Source organism: Prosopis cineraria, unplaced genomic scaffold, assembly GCF_029017545.1.
Source record: "Prosopis cineraria cultivar Desert tree isolate PC_DT_omini unplaced genomic scaffold, ASM2901754v1 PC3, whole genome shotgun sequence".
Taxonomy (NCBI): Eukaryota; Viridiplantae; Streptophyta; class Magnoliopsida; order Fabales; family Fabaceae; genus Prosopis; species Prosopis cineraria.
Window position 1 is genome coordinate 12,807,267 of NW_026555334.1, and position 25,614 is coordinate 12,832,880.

At 32.0% G+C, this 25,614-nt stretch overlaps 4 protein-coding genes and 1 non-coding gene across 6 annotated transcripts; 4 read left to right on the forward strand and 1 right to left on the reverse strand.

The window, feature by feature from the left end:
* On the forward strand, window positions 1–73 carry TRNAV-UAC (transfer RNA valine (anticodon UAC)). The gene has a single exon. It is a non-coding gene; the product is annotated as a tRNA-Val (tRNA).
* Window positions 74–4,775: 4,702 nt separating this feature from the next.
* Window positions 4,776–8,614, reverse strand: LOC129304635 (E3 ubiquitin-protein ligase RMA1H1-like). Its single transcript, XM_054944358.1, has 2 exons — window positions 8,496–8,614; window positions 4,776–5,799 (listed from the first exon to the last, which is right to left on the reverse strand). The coding sequence occupies exon 2, from the start codon at window positions 5,749–5,751 to the stop codon at window positions 5,023–5,025; it is 729 nt and encodes a 242-aa protein (XP_054800333.1). The 5' UTR covers window positions 5,752–5,799; window positions 8,496–8,614; the 3' UTR covers window positions 4,776–5,022.
* A 2,127-nt stretch (window positions 8,615–10,741) lies between these two features.
* LOC129304568 (uncharacterized) lies at window positions 10,742–13,220 on the forward strand. Its single transcript, XM_054944267.1, has 8 exons — window positions 10,742–10,963; window positions 11,069–11,158; window positions 11,472–11,531; window positions 11,656–11,695; window positions 11,801–11,894; window positions 12,539–12,598; window positions 12,705–12,796; window positions 12,937–13,220. The coding sequence occupies exons 1-8, from the start codon at window positions 10,851–10,853 to the stop codon at window positions 13,021–13,023; spliced, it is 636 nt and encodes a 211-aa protein (XP_054800242.1). The 5' UTR covers window positions 10,742–10,850; the 3' UTR covers window positions 13,024–13,220.
* Window positions 13,221–15,798: 2,578 nt separating this feature from the next.
* On the forward strand, window positions 15,799–19,506 carry LOC129304966 (probable 2-carboxy-D-arabinitol-1-phosphatase). Of its 2 annotated transcripts, XR_008591819.1 has the most exons (8): window positions 15,799–16,105; window positions 16,644–16,801; window positions 17,240–17,359; window positions 17,441–17,540; window positions 17,758–17,897; window positions 17,991–18,070; window positions 18,942–19,326; window positions 19,424–19,506. XR_008591819.1 is itself a non-coding variant. In XM_054944834.1 (7 exons), the coding sequence occupies exons 1-7, from the start codon at window positions 15,952–15,954 to the stop codon at window positions 19,069–19,071; spliced, it is 882 nt and encodes a 293-aa protein (XP_054800809.1). In that variant the 5' UTR covers window positions 15,799–15,951; the 3' UTR covers window positions 19,072–19,506. The 2 variants fall into 2 exon arrangements, 1 of the variants encoding a protein (XP_054800809.1); XM_054944834.1 differs by having other exon boundaries at window positions 18,942–19,506.
* Window positions 19,507–20,129: 623 nt separating this feature from the next.
* LOC129306516 (pentatricopeptide repeat-containing protein At2g33760) lies at window positions 20,130–22,128 on the forward strand. Its single transcript, XM_054947153.1, has one exon. It carries the CDS (start codon window positions 20,234–20,236, stop codon window positions 22,007–22,009), a length of 1,776 nt encoding a protein of 591 aa, XP_054803128.1. The 5' UTR covers window positions 20,130–20,233; the 3' UTR covers window positions 22,010–22,128.
* Window positions 22,129–25,614: the final 3,486 nt, after the last annotated feature.

Here is a 25,614-nt window from a genome sequence, read left to right on the forward strand (position 1 = left end):
GTTGCTGTGGTGTAGCGGTTATCACGTCAGTCTTACACACTGAAGGTCCCCAGTTCGATCCTGGGCAGCAACATTAAATTTCCTTTAAAGTATTTCTATTCATTTTGGTTGGGGGCTTTATGCTGTCAGGATCATCAACCTCCAATACAATTCCAGGTCCCCAAAAAAAAAAAAAAAAACAAATAAGAAAAAAAAACCTACAATGCAACTGTGTCTCGGACTTTTTGGTAATGGCATCTATAAATTGAAGATTCTTGGAAGAAGAATACAAGTGGAATTGTTGAATCTAGTGTAAAAGGATACGAATTACTTTTAAATTTCTGCTGAAAGAGATGTTTAGATTTAATAATTAAGTTAAAGTATATATTTAATTTTTAAATTTTATATAATATTTTATTTTAGTTCTTTAAATTTATAAATTATTTTTTAATATTTAATTCTAACATTGTTACTGGCAAACTTTTACATTGAATTTTTAAATATTAAAAAAATATTTTAAAATATTGACATATTAAAGTTAATTTTTTTAAAAAAATAATGATGGATACACAAAATAACATTTAAAACTAACGATGTTAGAATTAAATGATTAAAAAAATATTTTATAAAAGTATATTTTAACTTAATAGTTAATATTCAATTGTGTCAAACATGATTATACCTCCATGCTTCAATAGCTTGTGTGATTAAAAACAATAATAATATTTATTATTATTATTATTATTATTATTATTATTATTATTTGTTGAAGCTGACCAGGTCCAGGGGAAGAAATGTGATTTTTTAACAAGGTCAAAAGTTTAAATTTTATAAAGGAAAACACATTTTAAGAAAATTACTTCCAATTAAGTGCAATAATATTTTGAGGTTGATCCAATAATATATCAAATATGTTTTTTTAAATAATATGTCAAATATTAGATAAGAAAAATGATAATAAAATCTTTTCAAGTTATATAAATGACAATTTAATCATTCGAAATGTTATAATACTAATGAAGTTTTAAGAAACTTTTTTATCATTAAGAAGTTAATATAAATAATCAAATTATCTTTAGTTCAAATATCAATTGTCACTCACAAGTTTTGTTCTAAGATTCACAATTTTTTTTCTTAAAATTGCAAGAATTCAACAGTAATTCATAAGTTTGCATTTGAAATCATGATATCCTTCAAATGTTACAAATATCAATTCTCACTCATAAGTTTTATTTTAAGATTCACAATTTTTTTCTTAAAATCATAAGAATACAGTAGTAATTTGTAAGTTTACATTTGAAATCCTGAATTAAGGGCAATTTGATCATTTATATTGATTCCTTAATGGCAAAAAACTCTCTAAAAACTTTATTGATATTATGACATTTTGAAAGACTAAGTGATCATTTATATAATTTGAAAAGATTTTATTATCATTTTTCCTATTAGATAATCATTTCTAAAAAAAACATAAAAATTCTGCATTTAATTGAAGCTGTCTATTTCTTTATCCTTATTTCTCTACAAATTTCAGATTTAGATTCAATGAGTGTCTTAAATGTACTCGTTCAATAAATGTTTCAATTACAATCATTAGATTTCCCTTTCAAAAATTTAAAATTTGATATTTTTTAAATATCATATAATAAAATCATTGACAACCATTCTATTAAATGAAATTGTTGTCATCATACTATATAAAACACTAATTAAGTGAATGTATTTATAACACTTACCGAATCCAAACGAACAAATTTCTCTCGAGTGTTTATATTTTAAATGAAATAAAGCATTGAAATCTCGTACAATTTGATAATGAAGACAAACAAGTTTCCAACATCTTTTCCAAGTCCAAAACCAGCTGAAAGCATTGAAAACAAATGCAACACTTGGACGAAAAAAAGTTGGCATCCTATTGCTAGATTCCATGGACCTGACATATCTAGCCTACTTGTGAGAAATAGGCAAAACAAATGCATACTGCCTACGGTCCTATTTATAAATCATTTCTACCAATCTCATCAATATCAATACAATAAAAGTACAAGGAATAAAAGTAAGTAAAATTTCAAACATGCCCCTATATAACAAATCTAAAAAGTAATGTCCTGTTACTTTTTCTCTCTCATGAAGGGTAATTTTGGAAATACCTCTCAAATATTACCTAAAAAGACGCACCGTGACTTATAAATGGGACCAAATACACCTTCTAAAATTGGACTTATAAATGGGACCGGAGGGAGTACAATATTACATGAAAATGTGAATTAATAGTGCCAATATTAAATAATTATTATTTAAAAAAATTAATAATAAGGTGGTGGTTGATATTATAAAATGAAAAGGACCAACATAATTGGAATCCTATACAATCCCACCTTCCAAGATGAAGAAGACGACTAAATTAATTGCCAAAATCTTTCCTTTAGTCCAAAAGCAACCGAATTAAGTTTTGAAAAAAAAAAAAGCAACACTCAAACTTGGACCAAAAAGGAGCCATAATATTTGCTAGATTCCATGAATTTGGGTCCTACCAGTTCCCTATCCTACAATCATGGCATGCATGTCCTGGTTGGTTGCTGGGTTTGAAAGAATTGGAGGATAAGTTTTGATTTAGGGAGAAAGATAATTAGGTGTAAAAGATTAAATTAATGATAGTTAGGTTTTAATAATTTTTTTAAAAATAAATTGTAAATATAGATCCAAACAGTTACAAATAGAAATACATGTTATAATTTAAAAATTATATTTAATATTTAAATATTTATTTGTAATTGAAACTTTTGAATTTACAATTATCTAGATTGATATTTTTAACTTATTTTTTAAAAATTTATTGAGGATTTAATGATCATTAATTTATATTTTAAAATCTAACTATCATTTTTTATTTTTTTTGATAATGTTATTTAATTTAATAGTATTTTTTATCCACATTTTGAATTTTTTTCAGGATTAAAAGACAATTTTACTTTTAAACTTTTGGCATTTATCTGGAACTAAATTCATTTTTGATGTAATATTTTTATTTAACATTTAAAAAATATTGCAATGTCACCCCTACTATTAATTGATCAAAAAATTATAAAAAATGATATAAAAATTAAAAATAAGTACCACATAAAAATATAATTTTTGATCCTTTTATCTAATTTTTGATATTGATTAACTATCAAAGTTAATATTGGTTGGAGCAACATTACATCATTTTCAAATATTGAAACAAACATTGTGTCAAAAATAAGTTTAAGATCTCAAATGCTATTAGACATATAATTTAATGACAAAATTGTCATTTAATTTTTCTTATTATCATGTTTATCAATTTCACATACTACACTTTTGTTAATTATCGAGAAAACCCTCATTCTATATAGAGTGTGCTTCCAATCAAGTTATCACCTTGTTTGGAAGATGCACTGACCTCATACAATTTAAATTGTAGATTTAAAATATTACATTTACAATCTATGTATTTAAAATTTCTCGTTTAGATAGTATAATTTTTTATTTTAAAATTCTAATGTATCATTGAGAATGCGGAACCAAATGTCTAAACTCTAAACCACCTCACAGGAAAGAATATCCTCTCCCCTATCGCACCTGTCAAAGTCTAAAGCTGATATTTGAAATTTTAAAGAATCTTTACATTATATACATACATACATACTGACTTACATACATACATATAAATAAAGTGTGAAAGAGGTTACTGCTTATTCAACAGTGGTTTGAACAGTAAAATTTCCATAATTTTTTTGGTTTCCTTTTTCATTGTAATCTTTTTAATGGTTATTTTTTAAAATTTTTATTTTTATATGATTAAGAGAAGTTAAAAAAGTGTAGACCGATGATTAAAAATATAAATTTGGGACTCATAACAAAGGGTAGATATTTAATATGAGGTCATGGTAAAAAAGATAGGTTTAAACATTTTCTTAATTAAAATAAATTATACTATTTCCATTAAAAAATATTTTTAATCAAATTATATTTTCAATAAGTTAATTATTATCTTTTTTTTAATAAGAAGTTAGTTAATATATTTAAGTTAACATCAAAGTAATTTCTAAAAATAATTAAAAATATTTTTTTCAGATTTTGATTATTTTTAAAAGTTTAAACAAATATTATAAAATAGGTTTTTTTTAAAAATGATTTTTTTCCCAAAAATAAGGTGAAATAAACAACCCTAAATTGTTTTTAATTGATTATTCTTAGTCTTTCTCCTTATATTTTCTCTTTATTAAATTTTTATAACATCACTTATCATTTTTCAAAAAGGAGCTCATTAAAATCTTCTCCCCTTTTTTTTTTTTCATTCCATTATAATTTTTTTAAACTCAATGTGTTAATATCCTCGTGCATTACAAGGGTGTAAAATTTAGTTATAATAGCAAAATTCATTTGGATTCAGATCAAATTTAAATTTACAAATTTTTATTTACCTATATAATAGATTTGGCCCAAATCCAAACACAGCATAAACTTGATTTGAAATCAACATGCCAGCCGTGAACCTTGTGTATGCATTCATAAATGGTACAACTTTCAATAGTCGGCACAACTTAAAACTTGACAAACTTGACAAATTATGATAATTCTAAAGCATATGCATTGAATAGATTAATTCATTTATCTTAGATATTTGTAATTTATAGGTAACAACCAATAACAAAATATATAATTTTAGTATAACTAAACTCCTCAAATCTTATCTGATATCATGAGAACTTACATATATTTTTCTCTGGAAAACAAAAAAGCTATAACTAGTATACTTGGCAAGAACAATATCAGCATATATGCAAGATATTATTATCATCCTATCAACAATAAGCCCATAATAATACTGCACAATATCATCCTGTATATCATCACTGATGCATCAAACAAATGATGGCATTAAACTTATATCATGGATGACACATGTAAATACAATCCCATGATGTTTTATCACACAATGCTTAAAACTCAACCTCACAAGTTTATATCTTTACAAAATATACATTAGAATCTCCAAAATAATCTCAACGAGGGTGCTCAAAAGACGATGAGACATAAAACAAAACAGCAAAAGAGGAAAAATGAGATTCTGTTTAATGACTTATCTGCTTGCATCTCCTGTCTTCTCAGTCTCGGGCTGTTACTGCCCATCTGCTGATAAGAATTCCGGTAGGCGTATAGATTTTCCGGGTTGCCAAACACTCTGGCATAAACCATCCCAGCCACATGATGGTGAAATCCTTGAGGTGTAAGAGTGGTGCTGAGATTGAGCACTTGTGATGAGGAATCCTCATCCCTTTGGTACGGAGGCGAACTGAAATGTTGAGGACTGTAACGAGGACAGTGAAAAGGAAGATACTGATGATGACCACCCTGAGATGATGATGCTGACATCAGAGATTGAGCACTGAAAGCTCGTGGTCTTGGTGGTATACAAGTATCGTGACACGATGCCTTTGTGTCTTGCTCAGAAGGAGCTGGGGTTTGGCCCCGGCCATATAGGGGGACCATGGTGGCAAGAGATATATCAGCCCTGCAGACTGGGCATTGAGGGTGTTCATGAGATGCAAGAGAAGAACTTTGGACATGGAGCCACTTGAAGATGCAGGGCCAGCAATAGAGGTGACCACAGAGGGTGACTACAGGTTCAAGTGCAAAGTCCAAGCAAATGTTGCAATCAAAACAACCATTGTAGTTTCCAGTCTCTGTCATCACAGAACTTGGAGTGCTTTTCCATTCCTGAGAAATGTAGCGCTCAAAGGCCATATCATGAACACAGTTCTCAGAACTTTTGCCAACAGTGCTCCTTTAACCCTGGAATGCACAATAGACTCAACCACCTTAGTAAGATAATTATTGAATTTAGTTTGAGGTAAGGGCTTTGTGTTCATATTTACAGTAAAATTGAAGAAACATCAGTAGAACATGAAAGTAGATATTCAGATTTAGGAACAAGACACAAACTGACGATGATATATTGATTTTGAACTCCTAAGATGTTATGTGCAACTGGCTATCTATGTTAACGTGGGTGACTTGCAACAAATTCAAGGCAGACACATGGAGTGACTTAATCAACCAAGAACCAGCCGCATACACGCCTCAACAATCTGACAATTATTTGAAGAAAACAAATCATGATGATTGAATATCTATGTTAACGTGGGTGACTTGCAACAAATTCAAAGCAGACACATGGAGTGACTCAATCAAGCAAGAACCAGCTGCATACACGCCTCAACAATCTGACAATTATTTGAAGAAAACAATCATGAAGATTGAATATCTATGTTAACGTGGGTGACTTGCAACAAATTCAAGGCAGACACATGGAGTGACTTAATCAAGCAAGAACAAGCTGCATACACGCCTCAACAATCTGACAATTATTTGAAGAAAACAAATCATGAAGATTGAATATTGGGATTTTGAATAATGTATCATGCACTTTTGATGAGACTAAAGGTCCACATATTCCTTCATCAATTATCTCTCCTTATTAAACAAACCGTTAATTCCAATTTCACCTTCCCAATGTCATCAAAGTGAAGCTATCAAAAGACAATATAGAATACATAATAAGTTCCACTATTCATAAGTCATCAACATTACGACTCATTCATCAAAATTCATACCATGCGCATAGGCCCACCTAGTTTTCAAGAAAACTATATTTTCCCATTGCGATTTAGTACCTCTGATCAAACTAAATAGAATGTTTGTAAATCTAAGGTTAAAAATGCCAGCCTATATTAGGGAAAAGTCATTATCATTACTCTACCAGGAGAAATAAATATATTATGCAGCTTTCAGCGTTAACAACCCTACAGGAACCACGTGTCTAAACGGATGCAAAACAAGAGTCCTGGTCTTAAGATTACTACTGACAAGCAACAGCTAGAACGTGGGTCATCTAAAGCAAAAGAGCCTACTAATTCTGAGAAATAAACCTAATAAAAGATTCTTAACAGACATAATCAAAGGAATGCTTTTTCCAAATGTTTGAATATCAGTAATTGAACAAGTTGTGAACAAATGAAGAAAGTTCAATTCAATGATGCAGTAAGTTGCTTACAAACAAATGCCATAAGAAAAAAAGAAGAAAAATAGAGTCAGTCTTGATGTACAATGCAATCCAAGGTAGCTGTTAATTGATTAGAAAATCTTCCTAGCCAGACCAAACAAGGATTGATGATAGATGACTTTAAAACGTGGCTTGCTCATAAGTACTAAAATATCACCATTACTCATCAAATCAAGTAAAACTAATTATAAAATTAGAGAAAGCTTATAATTCTGTGTCCCCAAGACCCAATTTTCTCTTCTCCATTAAGATAATCAATAGAAGCAGCATATTAGACGATTCAAACCCATAATTCTGACCAAGCACAGATATGTTGAAAAAGGCGCTCTACCAGTCCTGGATAGATATCCCGTACAAATTTGGCCATGATATGGGTGTAAATGCATCAACAAATTTCATTGCTGGGTGAGCTTCAGAATGTGCCAAAATGCACCGAATGAAATGTAATCATTTTCATTATGAAACCCCTAACTTTCCCCAGTGAGCTTTTTCTTTTTTTTCCCTTAAGAGCTCTTTCTCTTTCTTGTCTTCGTCCTTGAGTGAGTTGAACAAAGCTTGGATCTTCCTTTTGTTCTGTCTTTGTCTTTTTTTGGTCTATGCCTGTTAGTGAAACTTACTTCCAAATTACGAGCCTTTCTTCATTTTGGTCTGTGAAAGAAGCTTGCTAAATCATCTATTTGCTTGGAAGCTTCAATGTTTGTCTGTTTGCTCCTATTCATCAATCATCAGTTGTTGCTTATAAAACACAGTTGCTTAATTCAAGTTCCATTGTAAGTTTTACTGTTTAATGCGTTGCGCGCGCGCGCACACACACATATCTAACAGACACACATTATACTTATATGCTAACATTTTTTTTTTTATCCTGCATGTCTGTGGTGATGTTCCAAGTAGGTGTATTGTATCGCTGCTTTATATATTTTAATTTTTAAGAAGACAACCTAATTATCGGACAAGAGTAAAAGACAGCAGTCCATATCTTCAATAAATGAAAGAACATTCTGTTTCTTATGGTCAGCTCTAGCCAATTCTAAATCACTGGACAAACTTATAGCAGATAGGAAAGCAAGAAGAGGGCAAACATACGCAGCACATAAGTGATTTCCATGCAATTACCAAACATTAGACGACAAGTGAACAATGACATAAACTAAAGAATCATTACAGATGCAAGGTAGATCAACCTCATAACAAGACCTCCCTGACTAGACGTAGATGCCATCTAATTCAGAACATATCCAATTGATTGATATTTATGAACCCAGCCAAATGTTGCCAAGATCTATCAATCAAGGAAATTCCTTCAAAATCAAATGAGAACAGTCACAGAGGACAAAAAATCCAGAGCATTGACCGTTTTTCATTCCCACAATCCAACTGAACAAATTAAGATGACAATAAAAAAAAAGTGAAGAAATGAACACACCCAGAAAGAAAAAATGAGAACAATCACAGAGGATAAAAAATCCAGAGCATTGAGCCGTCTTTCATTCCCACAATCTAACTGGACAAATTAAGATGACAATAAAAAAAAATGTGAAGAAATGAACACACCCAGAGAGAAGAGAGAGAGAGAAAGAGAGAGGAGAGATTTAGCTTTACGTTACGCAGGCTGAGAAACTTGTTGGGAGAAACTACGACGGCGATTCGGATAAAGACGGGTAACACGGAAGAAGATGACAGGGCGAAAGAGGGAAGAAGGTGAGGATTGGAGAGAAATGGAGGAGCGCGTCTTACGTTGGGGGTTTTTATAGAGAAAAATCAAATCCCCTTGATACGCACATAGATAGACTTCACTCAGCCGTTCTGAGGGCCCACCTCATTGTGACGTGGCACTGTATCACATCACATGCACTACCGGCGTCTGTTTCGGCGATCATCGTACAACGTCTAAGAATTTCTTGCATGTGCAGTGACATTACTAACATCTTAACAACTTTCTTTGGTGGGCTGGTCAAAAAACGTGTTTTTTTTTTCTTTTTCTTTGGTGGATTTTGTTTCCCGTACGTGCATTGCCTGTATCTATATACTTCCTCACATCTTATATATAAATAAAAAATAAAAATAACTGTTTATAAATTTTAAGAAAATTACTCTTTTCACCTAATTATATTTGAGATTGATTTTTTTTTTAATGAAATATTCCTGTAGTGATGTTTAAACTTCTATTTTTATATAAGTATAAGAAGTAGATTTTATTGATTTTAGAGGTGGTCTCTCTAATCTTTTAACTAAATTGCTATGGATACAAGAGTCAGAATTTGATCCCCAATCAATTGTTTAAGTGACAAGAATTCACCACTCACATCAATTTTAATTAATAGTAATATTTAAATTATATTCATTTTTTAAACAGAAAAGATGCCATTTTATTAATATTGAAAAGCAGATTTAATGACAAAAATTTATTAAAAACAATTGATTTGAACTATTGTCACTACTTTCAACTACTTATTTTTAAAAAAATTGATTTAAATTGAAACAAAAAGGCAAAATTAGACAGCTTTATTTACTACTAATCTCTCCATCTTAAATTATAAGATATTTTTAAATAAAATCTCACATACCAATAAACCTCATTAAATACCCTCAACAACCTTATTTTTTTAAAATAAAAATATAAACTTTTAAAAATATTCATCATTTAATATATTAAAAAGAGAAGGGATATAAATTAATTGTAGAAAAAAAGGATAATATTGAAATAAATTTACTTACTAAAACATTAATCTTCTTAAAAAATTTTATATTTTGGGAGGTTGAATCTTTTAAAAAAATGTTTATAATTTAGGACAGAGGGGTTATAATAGTTTTTACATAAATTTTAAACCACCAAAATTTAGTAGATTTTGTTTATATATGAGATTGGAGGGAATATTTAAAATATTTTCCAAAAAAAAAACTTATACGTATAATTTTTAATCACTAACTCAAAAATTATTTTTTTTCCTTCGATGGTATTTTACTATTTTTCATTTAACTATTTTAATATTTAAACCCATTTTTTGCATATAAATTGTTGGAATTACATTTGTCATAGCTCATAAATTTTTTTAAATTTTTTTATGATGAATATTGATATTTCTTTGAGCATGAGAGGACCTGTGAATACTAAAAGAAGGGTAAAATGCATCTTTAGTTTTTTAATTTTATATAAGATTTTATTTTAATATTTTAATTTTATGAAATGTTTTAGTATACTTTAACCCTAATACCTTTAATTTTATTCATAAAAAATTCTTACATTAAATTTTTAAATATTGATAAAATATTATTAAATGTTAACATATTAAATTTATTTTTTTAAAATAAGAAATATTGACAAAAAATGAATTAAAACTAACGATATTCAGATTAAACGATTGAAATAATATTTATTAAATTAAAATCTTATATAAAATTAAATAATAAATGAATGCTTTAACTTTAGAAGGATGTTGATATTCCTTACCCTAGGTGGAATTAAATTTTGAAGGTCGGTTGGCAGTTTTAATGTTGATATTTCTTACACGCTACGTGGAATTAAATAGTAGTAAATACTAACAGAAAAAATGCTGGTAAAAAAAATACTGACAGAAAAAATAAAAAATAAAAATTAAAAAAAAACTGTATTTTCCCTCCTCAATTGAACTCAAAAATATTTTACAGAGATGGCAGGGCAAAAGTTTCAAAAACCCAACGATCTGAGCGCGCTAAATTTCTTACAATATACAGACGTAAATGTTTTGAGTATCGCTGATAACTAAGGTGCCACGCTTCACTGAGCTTCGATTCATCAGCGATGTCTACAACCAAAATGGGAACCAGGAAACGATTATCCGAATCTGATCTCGCCAAATCGGACAAGAAAAAACAAGCTGGAGAGAATTTCGAGATCGATTTTGATCTCTCCGAGTTCGTATTCAGATAACAGTTTCCCTTCGTCTTTGATTTTTTTTTTTGGTTTGGAATTGTAGTCTGAAACATCTTAAGAAATTCGAATTATGCAAAACTTTGCAGTGATCTAAAAGGAATTATGTCTGCACTGCATCATATGCGAGAGAAGGCTCAGAAGGACGATCAGAAGAAGAACGAAGAGACAATAAGCAGGTATTACGATCCTTGTATCATACTTGAAGATTTTGTCACACCATGATAAATGAAGTATTTAGTGTTCGGAATGTGAATGCGTTTTTGTGCGATCTAGCTTGTGGTCTTGAACAGTGGGATTGAGAAATCAAAGAAGCTGTAAAATTATCTGGCATTCGAATGGTTACTAAATTCTGTTTTAATCCTATAATTTCGATTTCCAGAAATGTGCTTCTTAATTCTTATAGACTTCAAGTTTCACAAACTTAAAATAGAAAGATTGAGATTGAACAATGCAAGTTCCGCTGCTGAGGCTTTGTGGTGCTTTCTGCAGCGTAGCAGCTGAGATCAAGTCTATGATTGAGGAATTGAAGTCCAAACTTGAGAAGGATAGGTAAACTTGAGGCCATCTAATTCCAAATTCAGTGATAGACATCCCGAATCTCTTTTAGCCATATCGACTTATGGAGTCCTGTTTCATCGCACTAACCAATGATTCTGTTTTCGTTCTTTTTCAGACAAAGTTTTGCTAAGGCACTTTCAAAGAGTTCCAAAGACGTATGTGATAATTGCTAACAACCAATATGATTACTTTAAGCCATACGAAAGGAATTACGTATTACCCGGTATTCGTTTTTTTTTTTTCTGTTTGTTATCTTGCAGTGTGAGAATTCCTTGAAGGATGAAACCGCGAAGTTTCAATCACTATACGAGAAATTTTCCAAGGAGAAAGCGACCCATCTACAGGCCTTGAAAGGTACTTCTAGTACTGTCATCATCAACAGCTCTAACATGACCTGTTTGAGTTTCCACCGTCCTTTGAAAGACAGAAATGTGCCGGAGCTGAAACGTCTACCGTTTTAATCCGCTGTGAAAAGCAATTGCATTTATAACGTTCAAGCAGAGATAATAAATAAAGGTGACAACTACCAAGGAACCGCTTCGGATCTATAATTAAAACACTGGAACTCTTGATAAAGATTGAAGCTTATTTTGTCATGTGCTCGATATTGCAAGTCATAGTCTTGATACCAAGGTTAAATTAGGAATGTGAGGACCAGTCTTATTTTTGCATGTATGACGATCTGCTTATTTTGTCGTGAATCGGATCTATGTCGCCATCTAAATCTCCTTCACAGCAGAAAAAAGGATCAATTATGGTATTGGAATCACATTGATTATTTAATAAACTTACATGTATCAGTTTTCAGAAGGAAAGGGAGCGGATCTGATTATTCAAGTCATTACCTTGCAAAAATTTAACTGCATGGAGAGTTCATCATACCCATAATGAATCATTATCCCAGAAGCTCTCTTGGTTGCAGAATAATTTTGCATATAAATTAAGTTACCATGTAGTACTATTTGCTTGTTAGATTAATTGTTGCCTCTGTTTGCTAGATATTTTCTCTAAATTTGAGGAAGAGAAGGAAAAGCTGTTCTTGAGATACGAACAACTGAGTAAGCCATGAGACTTAATTCATCTTTCTAGTGAAAAACGAGAGTCAGGAGCCGGAAGCCACTACTTTATCGAATGACTTCTTTATGGATTTTTTCACTGTTTCAGGAAAGAAGGAAAGAAATATGATATCTGAACAAGAAAAGGCCTGTAATGATAGAATTGCCAAACTGGAGGAGTCCTTGAAAAAGAAGAAACAGGTATATTATGTATGCTAATAATAAGCATTGAGTTCTTGGGTTTGCAGCTGGTTTCCCTCCTACATCACGTTTATGCCTGCACAGCACAAAGCTCACTTTTCTTAGCAGAAACATTTGAACAATTCACTGTTATCACGCAGGATGATAAAACTTTCAGCATTTTGAGAAAAACTCTTGGTTCGTTTTTGGATAGTGCCTCAGATGAGGATTTTCCACCTGATGATTGAAGACTGCCACAATACTAGGGAAATCTTTGGTTCAGCCTCTGACTTGTTCGTTTTACTTGGATATGTAATTAGAGATAAACTTTAGACCGAACCATTTTTCTTTGTTAAATTCCTCCCACTTGCCATTAGATTCTGAATTTATAGTTCTCAGTAACGGAAATTCAATATCTTATACGTGCTTATTCAAAGACCTTTTCCGCCAGCAACTTTTGCTTTCGTGAAGAGAAAACTTGGTACAAACTTTGCATATTTGTCATTAGTTTTTTAATAACATGTTTTTTCAGATGAGTTCATCGTTTTGCGGTCTAATATTATACAATTAAGACATTTTTTAGTATGATAAAAGTTATTTTTATTTACTTAAATATGAAAAATAAACTTCCTTACTACATTTCTAATATCTCATCAAACTCACTTAAATTGTATCTCCACTTCTTGACATTCCGACATCCATAGCATTTTCAAAATTCAAACAACCAAATGGGCGCATAGGTTAGATATCAACTGAATAATGCATTCACAGATGTATGCGTTATGGATATCAAATATAAAATTTATAATATATATATATATATATTTTTTTTTTGGTTGAAAAAGTGATTGAGCACGCCAAGCTCAACTTGTTGGGAACTCTGCCTCTTACCCTTTAATTAACTAAATTTGTCATTTAATAAAATAAACTATTCACTTATTTAGGAGTTGTGCTAATAATTATAAATCTCGAATTCAAATATTAGGTATATACTCATTACGGGAGCTTGGCGTTCTAATGGTGCTTCATCTGAATTAATCACCAAATTTGAAGAACTCCGTATATTGAGTGTACATTTTTTTTGTTTTTTTTTTGGTGGGGGCAGATGAACAGTACACCATTTATTAATTTTTTGGAGTACAAGCTGACAACTACCAAAACAAACGAACGAAAACAAACCAAAGAAAAATCAGAAAGCCACAAGACACATCTTCTTATAATCCACCAACTCCCTACATAAAGTAGGGAATCATCAAAAGAGCAGAAGTCATAAGGAATGTCATGGGATATCTTAGCAAGACGGTGAGTTCTGACAAGAGTATTGAAATGAGATTTGCCAACTCCTCTTAAAAAAAGAGCCTTGCTAATTCAATGATATCACTGAAAAGATGGTTGGCATTAACTCCTAAAATAAGTTAGATGGCTTCAACACAGTGGAAATAAACTTCAAATCTTTGTAATCCCACTTGGGAGCAGAAATTAAGGCCCTCTATCATTGCGATAACTTCAGCTATAACTGTTGAAAAATCATTGGTCTTACAAGAAAAATTTTTAATCCATTCACCCTTACTATCTCTTATATAATCCCTCCTCTCCTTGTCCCATTTATTTTTCAAATTGTTTAAGTTTGCATATGTTGCCTGCCAAATATGTACTGATTTATAGGAGTTTCTAGACATTTAATATCCATTTGGAACCCTAACTTTTAACTTGGAAGTGCTTTTGACACTTTAAAATTAAAAGCTGTTTGGATATAAGAAATGAGATGAAAGTGCCTTTATAAATGGATTAAGGGAAATACCTTGAATATAGATTTGCCCAATTTGATTTTTCCTAATTTTTAAGATGTGCTTTTGAATTGTGATCCTTTAATTTTGACTAAAGTGTACTTTTAATAATCTAATTTTGCATAAAATTATAGTTTGGTTCATTAATCTTATAAAGTTTATTTTCAGTCTTTTAACTTTATCAGTGTTAGTTTTAAATGATTATTGATAAAATAGCATTTAAAGATCACTGTACAATATTTACATCTCATAAGGATCAAATAATTTGATAATATCACTATAGCCCTCTGGTCTTTTTGACATATTAATTTTATAAGTGAAAAGACCAAAATGTCCTCATAGTTAAAAAGCAAAAGAAAAAAAGAAACCCCATCGTCACCAACACCAACCATCGGACCTCTGCCGATGTTGAGGTTGTCGAAGCCCCTATTGTCAGCAGTCAGTCTTTGGAGCTCCGACACCAACGACATTTTATTTTAGAATTGAGGTTTTTAAGTGACCAAAAGTGGGTTTGATTCCATAACCCTTGGCCACTTAAAAAGTTTGGCCGCTAAGCTTTTTAATATATATAGGATAAAAAACAATATAAGTAATAAACTGAGCACAACTACTTTCATGTAATAACTTAATGTGTGCTGTTAATTTCTGAATGAAACTTGTTATTTTACAAATGTCACTTGTTAATCGGACATGGACAATTAAAAATTGGGGGCTTCAAAATTTCAATTATTTTTCTTATTAAACGTCTAAATATCTTATTGTCAATTACGAATAGATTTTGTCAAAATCAAACAAATACTTGTCAGTAAACGACTAACACGCACAACTAAACTCTTGTTATTATTTTTTCTAACTTATTAAAATCACAATAGATTTTTGTTAATTTTAATGAATTAGTGTTATTTTACAAATGTCGCTTATTAATCTAACATTGATAATTACAAATTAGGGGCTTCAAAACTTCACTTATTTTAATTGTTAAACATCTTAATGTCTGATTGTCAATCACAAATAAATTGTTGTAAGAATTAAAATGAATATTTATCAGTGAAAGACTAACACACACAATTATAATATGAATACTTATCATTTTAAAAATTAAAATGTATCAGAAGTTTATTTGGAATCTCCATCTATAGCTCTGAAGTCTATCTTTATATTTTGGATTCAGTAAAGTTTAAAGGATATATGTGGAGAGAGTACGTACATAACCATGGGACCCAGTCCATTCTCCACTCAAATTAACAACATTTCCTCGTCTTGCTTAGCGTCATCCTCATGTTTTCCTTCCCTTGCGCTTTTGCTCTTGCTGCTATCTGTAGCATGAATTTCATCTGATAGTCAAATCGGAACGACGAGCCTCTGACTCTGAGTCGCTAAAGAGAGAAAATGACCTGTGCAGGCGTTGCCTTCACCACTCATTTGTGTTCGGCTTTAATTCCCAATTCTTATTCTAGGCGACGACCTACCCTTCAGCTTTCGACTCGTTCATCTGCAGGTTTACTCATTCGTTGCTCCACTTCTAGTTCAGAGGCTACTCCAGGTGAGATAATGAGTTTCTATCATTGTACACAGAAAATTGCTGATGTAATGATGCTATATATATATATATATGAGCCGATGGAAGGGAGTTTATTAATGATTAGCAAGTTTTCTTGTTGAAATTGAAGTTGCTGGAAAAGATTAGGGGTTCAGTTGTGAAAGATTAAATTCTTATTGGTATAATTTTACATTGTGGATTTAATTGCATGAACACTATAGTTAAGATTAAAGAGGACTGCTTTTGTTATATGTCTTGTTGACCTTTTCTGCTAGTTAAAATTAAGGACCTTGATAGTCACATTTGAGTCTGTCATTGTTATATGTTTTTTGTTAGCCTTTTTTTATTACTCACGTTTTTGTTGTAAGTCTTTTTAATTTGAATAATTTTGAAACGTAGCACAAGTTAAATGTTTGATTTGTTTCCACAAGCTTTTCCGTGGGGCTAAATTCATAAAGGTAGGGGAAAACATGTGCATTTTCAATGTAATTCTTCTACTTATAATTGAGTTGAGTTTCGTTTTTATGGCGTCTTAATGCAGAGAAACTTGTAACTGTTGATGGTTTTCCTCTGACCGGTGGTGCATACGATTTCTCACAAGCAACAATTTCACTAACTAACGAGCCAATCTCTTCATCGAAGACGGTAATTCTTATAAGGCATGGTCTTAGCACTTGGAATGCAGAAAGCAGGATTCAGGTTTGCCATTCTTCTTAAATCTGATCTTTTCAGCCTCCAGAAGGTATGGATATTAGCGATAGTGTAATTATATAGTTCTACCCCCTTCATGTCTTTTGTTGGAATGTTTATAGATCACTTAAACTGTTTCAATAACTGTTCAATGTTTAAAATAACACTTCTGTTATTTAAGTACTTGTAACTACTTTAGTAATATGAACTTATTTAGCTTAAGGGGCTAGTTCCTTACAATATAATGAATTAAGATTTGAATTCCTACTGAAAGAAGTGTCCACATTTAATAGATTGTTTCCAATAGAAGAATACATGTGTGCAAGGAAAAAAAAAAGAAAAACTTTATATATATATATATATATATATATTTTTTTTTTTGCACATCAGACGCTATCCCTCCATTGTATCCTACATAGTATCATTAAATTGCTGATACATCCCCAGGGAAGCTCAGACTTATCGGTACTAACAGAAACTGGTGAGAAGCAAGCAGAGAGGTGCAAGAAAGCCTTGGAAAATATATATTTTGATCAGTGCTTCTCAAGCCCAATATCTCGTGCCAAGGTTAGGGACCAGGGAAACTTTATTCTAGAGGCTCTAATATTGATTTTCATTTTACTAAAAATGTTTGGGGTTTTGATATAGCAAACTGCTGAGATCATGTGGGAAGGGAGGGAGAAGCCACTTGTTTACCTTGATTCACTCAAGGAGTTGTGTCTATATCATCTAGAAGGCGTGACAAATGGTAAGATTTCTCTGTTCAATTGAAAATGTTCAACAACTTCACTTTATAGTAATTTTATGCCAGCACTCCTTTCCTGCAAAAGTTAATGCTGCTGAGTGTAGTAGTCTCGTAAAATGCTATTACATATGATCTGTATGTCACTGTTGGATACAACCTATATTCTTTTCTACAATTTTTAAGCATAAACTGAAACAGTATGTTCCTGGCCTGGAGGCAGCGGATGCTAAGAAAATATATCCAGAAGAGTATACAACCTGGAGAGAAGATCCAGCAAATTTTTTCATAAATGGTACATATCCTCTAAGAGATCTCTGGATATCTGCAAGAAATGCTTGGAAGGAAATCTTATTGACGCCTGTAAAAATCTTCTCCTTGCCAGTTGTCATTTACTTTAGCAAGTAAAATTTTTCTGAACAACATCTAAGGTTTTTTTTTCCCCTCATTTATCAGGGAGAAAGCTTTCTTGTTGTGACTCACAAATCTATATTGAGAGCATTGACTTGCACTGCCTTAGGTCTGGGCACGGAGAGGTGAGTTTTGTTAATGTTGTGATCTCAAATTTACATGATCTGGAATGCACTTAAGATGTACTGATTATTCTCCTAGTGTTGAAAGAAGTAGAAAGTTTTAGCTTTGTCAGGTAGTGTCAAAGCTTTCTTGTTATCGTTGTTGACTACAGTAAATTCTGCAAGCAAAATATTATTTTTGGGTATTGTTTGGATAGAGCACAATAACATTGTATAATCCATGTTCCCAACCTCACCTAGTGGAATAAAACTTATTACATTGTTTGGATTGATGAGAATGGAGAAGGAGGATCTGATTCAAATCAAAATTAGACCTCTCATTTTCCTCCATTCTTTGGATTTTGTGCGGGTAGAAATTCACTACAAAGTTATGTTCTATCCTTAAAATTACTTCGGTTATTAGATATTTTGTTCAATTCTGTATGTCAAAAAGAGGGGTCGTTTCCACCTCTTTCCTTGGTGAGTTGGTGTATAGAGAAGAATCTCAACACCTTTTTTCATGTTGTTTTATTCTACTTGGTTAACAGTTTAGGTCCCACTAGTGATCGATTAATTGAAACAAATCAGTCATTTCAATGATAACTTAGATGATTATACTCTTAAGAATAAAATCTCAAATGTACATTGGTTAATATGGAGCGATGAACCTTTATCTCCTGAGAAGGGGATTTAGTTTTGAGAGAAACCTAACTTCATCTTTAACCGTGACACCCAAAAAGAACCAAACAACTGAAAAAAAAAAAAAAGAACAAAACTATAGCAGCTAGTTTGAAATGTCAAAACCTCTTGCATGTGCATGTTAAACAACTTTCAGATGCTTCCTTTCCATGAAGTAGCTAGCTTCTTGATATTGATCTTGAATCTTGATATACAGGTTTCGTCAACTTGATATCAACAATGGCGGGATATGCAAGCTCAGCTTCAATGTCAGAGGTGAAGCCATGCTTCAGGCTTTGAACATGACGGCTCACATGTACAGTGATCATGTCTATCCTTCTAACTGAAGCTTCTTAAAGTGAACTCAACGGTGATGACACGTACAAGATGTGACACAGCTATATATCACATACTCAAAATGTTCACGTTTTAACGATGCCACATCCAAGGGAGGTAAATCCAGCCATTAAAAGAGGTAAGTCGATTCTTTCTGCAGTGAGAGACTGATTAGAGCAACCAAAAATACGTGGGAGCCATTTCTACCCATTTGACAGTTGACACAGACCCAGTGGAATTGAAGTACAATTTGTGCACTTGTTAATGTAAATTCCTTTGCTGGCTGTTGAGTCATGAGTGTATTGAATTTGTTCCATGACTTCTTTCTTTTGCAAGACATGATAAAAATTTTTATTGCTGCAGTAGCTGGCTGTGTTAGAATGGGACCAAAGTTCATAATGGGTGCGGGGCAGAATTCTGTCACTTGCGAACGTCAGTGAACTCAATTAATATCCATTGAAATGTCCATTTAGTTGAAGTTAAAAAAAATATGAATTCTAATTTTTTTTTGTTTGTTATGTCAAAAACTTCAACAAACTCAATTAATATCCAAACTCAATTAATGTCCATTGAAGTGCCAATACTTTATCCTACTTTTACGGTTTTACCATCTTCAAATCAAAAGAAGTTTTGACTTATTATTGCATATTTAATTTTTTAATTTTATATAATATTTCATATTAATTTCTTAATTTTATAAAGTATTTTTTTAATTCTTTTACTCTAGCACAGTCAGTTTCATCCTTATAAATGTTTATGTAGTACTTTTAAATATTGATAAAATATTATTAAATATTAATATGTTAAGTTTTATTTTTTAAAAATAATTATAATTGATATAAAAAATAATTATTTAAAATTAATAATGTTAGAGTTAAAAAATTTAAAAAAGTATTTTATAAAATTAAAAAATTAAATTAATTTTTTATATAAAATTAATAGTTTAAAAATATACTTTAATCATACTTGAAATCTTTTGTTATGGTCAAGCATGAATTATCATATTTAAGTATCTGTAAAAATGTTGTTAAATCAAACAAATGTAACAAACGACTGTGTCGTTCAACACATTAGCGCACGGTTTTTTCAAGGTCCCGCCATTTCCGACGGTGCTCGGCAACCTGAATGAAAGAAAATCGATTTCTTTAAATTGTCTTTCATGGCAAATTTTTCATGGAAGCCACACAATTGAAAGAAAAACCCCAAATTGCTGAAGGATCTTCACAGTCTGCAGAATATCGTGCTTTGCTTCGCGCAGGCCCGCGTCTCCGATTCCTCCGCCAAGCCCATGCCCATCTCGTCGTCACCGGCTGCCACCGGAGCCGAGCTCTCTTGACGAAGCTCATTATATTTGTTTGCACCGCCGGTTCAATTACCTACACTCGCCGTCTCTTCTACTCCGTTCCCGATCCTGATTCCTTCCTCTTCAATTCCCTCATCAAAGCCTCCTCCAAGTTCGGCTTTTCCCTCGATGCTATTATCTTCTATCGTCACATGCTACTGGCTGGTATCCCGCCTTCAACTTACACCTTCACGTCTGTGATCAAAGCTTGTGCTGATCTCTCGGCTCTGAGAGCTGGTAGAGCCATCCATACCCATGTTTTTGTCCATGGGCACGGGACTGATTCGTTTGTACAAGCTGCTCTGGTTACTTCCTATGCGAAATCTAGTAGTTTGGGTATGGCACGGTCGGTGTTCGATAAAATGCCGGATAGAACTATTGTAGCCTGGAACTCCATGATTTCGGGGTACGAACAAAACGGGCTTCCAAAGGAAGCATTAGCGCTATTTGACGAGATGCGTGCATTGAATATGAATCCTGATTCTGCAACTTTGGCTAGTGTATTGGCCGCTTGTTCTCAATTAGGATCTCTCAACTTGGGATGTTGGGTGCATGATTACGTCATTAGCAACAATATTGAAGTCAATGTGATTCTTGGTACCTCACTGATAAACATGTTTTCTCGATGTGGTGAAGTAAAAAGAGCACGGGAAGTGTTTGATAGTATGTCCAAACGAAATGTTATTGTGTGGACAGCCATGATTTCTGGGTATGGAATGCATGGTTATGGCGGTCAAGCTATGGAGCTTTTTGATCAAATGAAAGCATACGGGCCACCTCCAAATACAGTAACCTTCGTTGCAGTCTTATCGGCATGTGCCCACGCTGGACTTGTCCATGAAGGACAAAGAGTATTCACAAGCATCAAACAAGACTATGGTCTTGTCCCAGGAGTGGAGCACCATGTTTGTATGGTTGATATGCTTGGGCGAGCTGGGTTGCTCAACCAAGCATATCAGTTCATCAAACAACTACGTCAGAAAGATCTGGTTCCGGCGATATGGACGGCGATGCTGGGGGCCTGTAAGATGCACAAGAATCTTGATCTCGCAGTGGAAGTTGCAGAGCATCTCTTATATGCAGAGCCAGACAACCCTGGACATTATGTCTTGCTTTCTAACGTGTTTGCATCAGCTGGAAGAATGGACAGAGTGGAACTGGTCAGAAACATGATGATCCAGAGAGGCTTGAAGAAGCAAGTGGGATACAGCATCATAGATTTGAACAATAAATCTTACTTGTTCAGCATGGGTGATAAATCCCACCCAGAAGCGAATGAGATTTATCAGTATCTGGATGAGTTGATATTGAGGTGCAAGGGAGCAGGTTATCTTCCTGCTCCTGAATCGGCAATGCATGAGTTGGAAGAAGAAGAGAGGGAATATGCACTTAGGTATCACAGTGAGAAGCTTGCAGTAGCATTTGGTTTGATGAAGACAGGCCATGGCGTGACGCTGAGGATTGTGAAGAACCTTAGGATATGTGAAGACTGCCATTCAGCAATCAAGTTCATCTCAAATCTGACGAACAGGGAGATCATCATTAGGGACAAGCTTAGGTTCCATCATTTCAAAGATGGCTCGTGTTCTTGTTTGGATTATTGGTGAATGGTGACAGAATTCTTACCCGCTTGGAAATTGTTTAGTTATATGTATATATTTTTAAGACAAGATATGGAGTGAATGAGTTCTATATCGTCTATCTAAATCTTCTTTGGCTTGGTGAAGTAATTAATTATTCCAATCATTGTATGGACAACCGGACTAGCCAGGTCAACCCGTGAACTGATAAACCGGCCTTTCCACTGGTCTGATTTTTATCCTGACTTAGTCAATGAGTGACTCGATATGACTTAGCCTACTTAGGTTCAACTCGGCGTAAACTGGATAACCCGACAGGTTAGCTGAGTTAACTGGGTCACTTATTTTGCCCTTCAAAAACCCTAAAAGTTCCTATTTTGACCTTCAAAATTCCTTAAATATGATGTTTTGGGGGGTTTTTTTGAAAAAGAAAAAACTAAAAAAGCAACAAGGTGAGGCTTCGTTGGTTTTGTTTTTGAATTCTGAAATCAATTGATCAAACCCCACCCCTACCAACTCTGAACTCTCATCCCGAGCCTTAATTCAAATCGAACTCCACCCATTGGTCATCAACCATCATCGCTACTCGTTTTACCATTGTCGCTCTCTTGGGCTTCTAGCTTTTTTAGTTTAAACTCTATCTCTCCTATCGTGTAGCAGAAGTGCAAAACTCACCGTGATCATGATCCATAACTCGTGTCGCTTTTGGCCATGCTTTCTCTTACAGTGAAGCAAAACTTGCTGTGAAGCAGAACTCATTGTAACGTTGCTATCCTTTCTCTCTCTCAATGAATCTCCTTGTTGTCTAGTCATTAGTGTCCTAATTTCTATGCCTCTTCCTTCTTTGCATTTTTAATTCAAAATAAGTGATTTCTACATTATTTGTTGTTATTAATTTGTTTATTGTTGCTTACCTTTTCTGATTGTTTTTGTCTATTGTTATTTTTTTATTATTGTTAGACTTTTGAGTGGTTATATTTCTATAATCATTGTTATATTGGTATCTTGTATTAGAGATTAATTTTGGATTTGTTGAATATTTTTATAATTAATATCTTTTTATTTAAATTATATTATTTTAATTATGACCGGTTTATTATTGATTTTGACCCCCGATTCAAATACTAACTCATGACCTAGTGCATTGACCGATTCAATGATTGGTCCAGCTTTAAATACCTTGATTACAATCATTTTACTTTGATATTTTGAAGAAGTATTCTTTTGCCAAATAACAATGTAGATATACAATATTATTATTGAAAACTTATTTCTTTTAATATTTTTGCATTTAGAAACAAAATAAATATGGCTTGTTTGGAACTATTTCTGTTTTATTGTTTTGAAAATTAGTATTTTATAGATCAAGACTTGAGAATTAAAAAGAAAAAAGAAAAAACTTGCTTGAATCATTGTTTGATAAATTGTTCTCAGAGTAAAAGACCAAAAAAACTTGTTTGATTAACTTGTGTTATAAAACTAATATTGATATGATTTTTATAATTATTTAGTATCTAAATACCATTGTCATTAAATAATATTGAGAAAATTCTCTAATAAAAGAGGGTCATACCAAGCAAAACAATGACTAAAATGATTTAAATGTCACCACTGTTAAATAACATTTCATATTATTAAAACACTACCATTTCAATAGTGCCTATTACCCTTCAAGTAGCAAAATTGAATTGCGTGCATGCAACACAGTAGTCTTAGAGCAATACACCTCTAGTCCCACAACTACATGTAGAGTAGTGGATTGCCTCTATAACTATTAGTTGGTTAAAAAATAATTTATTATAAATATGGTTAGTACATCTATTGTTAATCTCTTCATCCTTTTTTGCACAATGCTACTTTCCTCTCTAATCTTGAATTCAAATGTCTCATTCTCTTTTTGAAAAACTTGCAGCACCCACTCTCTTGCATCCATTCAAATACACCAAAGCAACCAGGAAAAAAAAAGTTACATATATGCTCCATGTGGTTTCTCCAAGTTATAGGAAATATCCCAATATTTGGTATGCATCATTCAAAACTTTACTTTTAAGTCATGGCTCTAGCATTTCATTCTACAAAAACGCCAAAACTTTTACTAATTTCAACCCGTATTATCTTATATACTTAACCAATGGTTACGGTCTAGTTAGTATGTAGAGGAATGCATTAAATAAAAAAATTCTGTTTGATCAAATTTAGAGAACAAATTTGAGGTAGTTTGAAGAACAAGCATAAGAAAGTGAATCTAGTTCAAAAAATATTGTTGAAAATTCAGAGAACAAATTCTAGGTGGTTTGAAGAACAAATCTTATACATTCTATATTTTGCATTTAGAAAATTGTTTTTTAAATAATTTGTACAGGACAAATGGTATCTCAATTAATATCTCTATGATATTAGTGACCTTGATGTGCAGTATATAATGAAGGAACTTGAGAATGAATTTATTTGATCTGGATTTGAAATACTTGAATATGTTAAAAATGTCATATAACCAAGTTGCATTATAATAATACTTGGGTTTTTAGGTTTATTAGGGCAACACTTGAGTTGTTGAAAACTATTTTTTAAAAATTTTGAGTCAATTTAAATTTTTATCTTAAAAAATAAGATATTTGAAGCAGTATACACTGCACTGAACTTTTTTTTTTCCTCTACTTTTATTAATGTAATATCAAACATTAAAATAATAAAAATAAAAGAATATGAAGTAATCTCTTATACTTGTTTTTCATTGAAATTTAATTTATGAGTGTGAAATGTGTGAGCTCGGAGTTTAGGAGAAGATTTGTGAGTATTAAATGAAAGTTGAAGTAAATATTAACATTATTTTATCAATAAAAAATTAAATATTTGAATTAAATGTATTTAAATTTGAGCTTGATCTGAATTTTTTTAATCTTATACACGTTACAAGTGGGGAAAAACTTTCAAGCCTCAATTTAAAAAATCAGTTGGGAAATTAGATTCTGCACAAAGTAATGGGCCCACTCTCCTTTGTTTTGACAAGTCATCGAATAAAAAATGATGACCAATGATCATATTTTTAAGAGTTAAAGACTTGATACAATTATGATTTTTGAACATGAGAAGCATATTCACACTTTTTTAAAAAAGAGAGAGAGAGAGAGAGAGAGAGAGAGCTCTGTAACTCTTGTCACTATCACAAGTCCGCAACAAATCTGTCTTCTCTATTTGTTTATTTATGTATTTTATCAGATAAAATTGCCATAAAGGATAAAACTTTTTTAGGACACGAAGTGAGCGATCACAAACTGATAGCAAGTACTTTCGTTAATTTATTTTCAACTTTTTTTAGGTTCGGTCAGATAAATGAAGGAAAAGGTAAAAGCAGACTTGATGAAATTTGCTTCGCAAAGGTCAGGCATCAGGCTTTGGACAAAATATACCGATGAGATCCGTGTGTTGCATGGTCCCATTTCATAAGATTTGGATTTTTATGTTTTTTTTTATAAAAGAGCAATTATATTAATAAAGTAAAATGAAATTGACTTCAAATTTTTGTGAATTATTTTTTATTAATATTATTACTAATTAATTAATTAATTATCATTATTATTATTTCTTTTATTTTTTATTTCATTTATATTAATATTAATAAAAATTAAAAA

Coding starts and splice junctions, on each gene's coding strand:
- LOC129304635 (XM_054944358.1), bottom strand. CDS start 5,751: ATGGCCTTTGAGCGCTACATTTCTCAGGAATGGAAAAGCACTCCAAGT.
- LOC129304568 (XM_054944267.1), top strand. CDS start 10,851: ATGTCTACAACCAAAATGGGAACCAGGAAACGATTATCCGAATCTGAT. Junction 11,895..12,538: donor CCATCTACAGGCCTTGAAAG/GTACTTCTAGTA, acceptor TCTGTTTGCTAG/ATATTTTCTCTAAATTTGAG. Junction 12,599..12,704: donor CTTGAGATACGAACAACTGA/GTAAGCCATGAG, acceptor TCACTGTTTCAG/GAAAGAAGGAAAGAAATATG.
- LOC129304966 (XM_054944834.1), top strand. CDS start 15,952: ATGACCTGTGCAGGCGTTGCCTTCACCACTCATTTGTGTTCGGCTTTA. Junction 16,802..17,239: donor ATGCAGAAAGCAGGATTCAG/GTTTGCCATTCT, acceptor ATACATCCCCAG/GGAAGCTCAGACTTATCGGT. Junction 17,898..17,990: donor AGGAAATCTTATTGACGCCT/GTAAAAATCTTC, acceptor CTCATTTATCAG/GGAGAAAGCTTTCTTGTTGT.
- LOC129306516 (XM_054947153.1), top strand. CDS start 20,234: ATGGAAGCCACACAATTGAAAGAAAAACCCCAAATTGCTGAAGGATCT.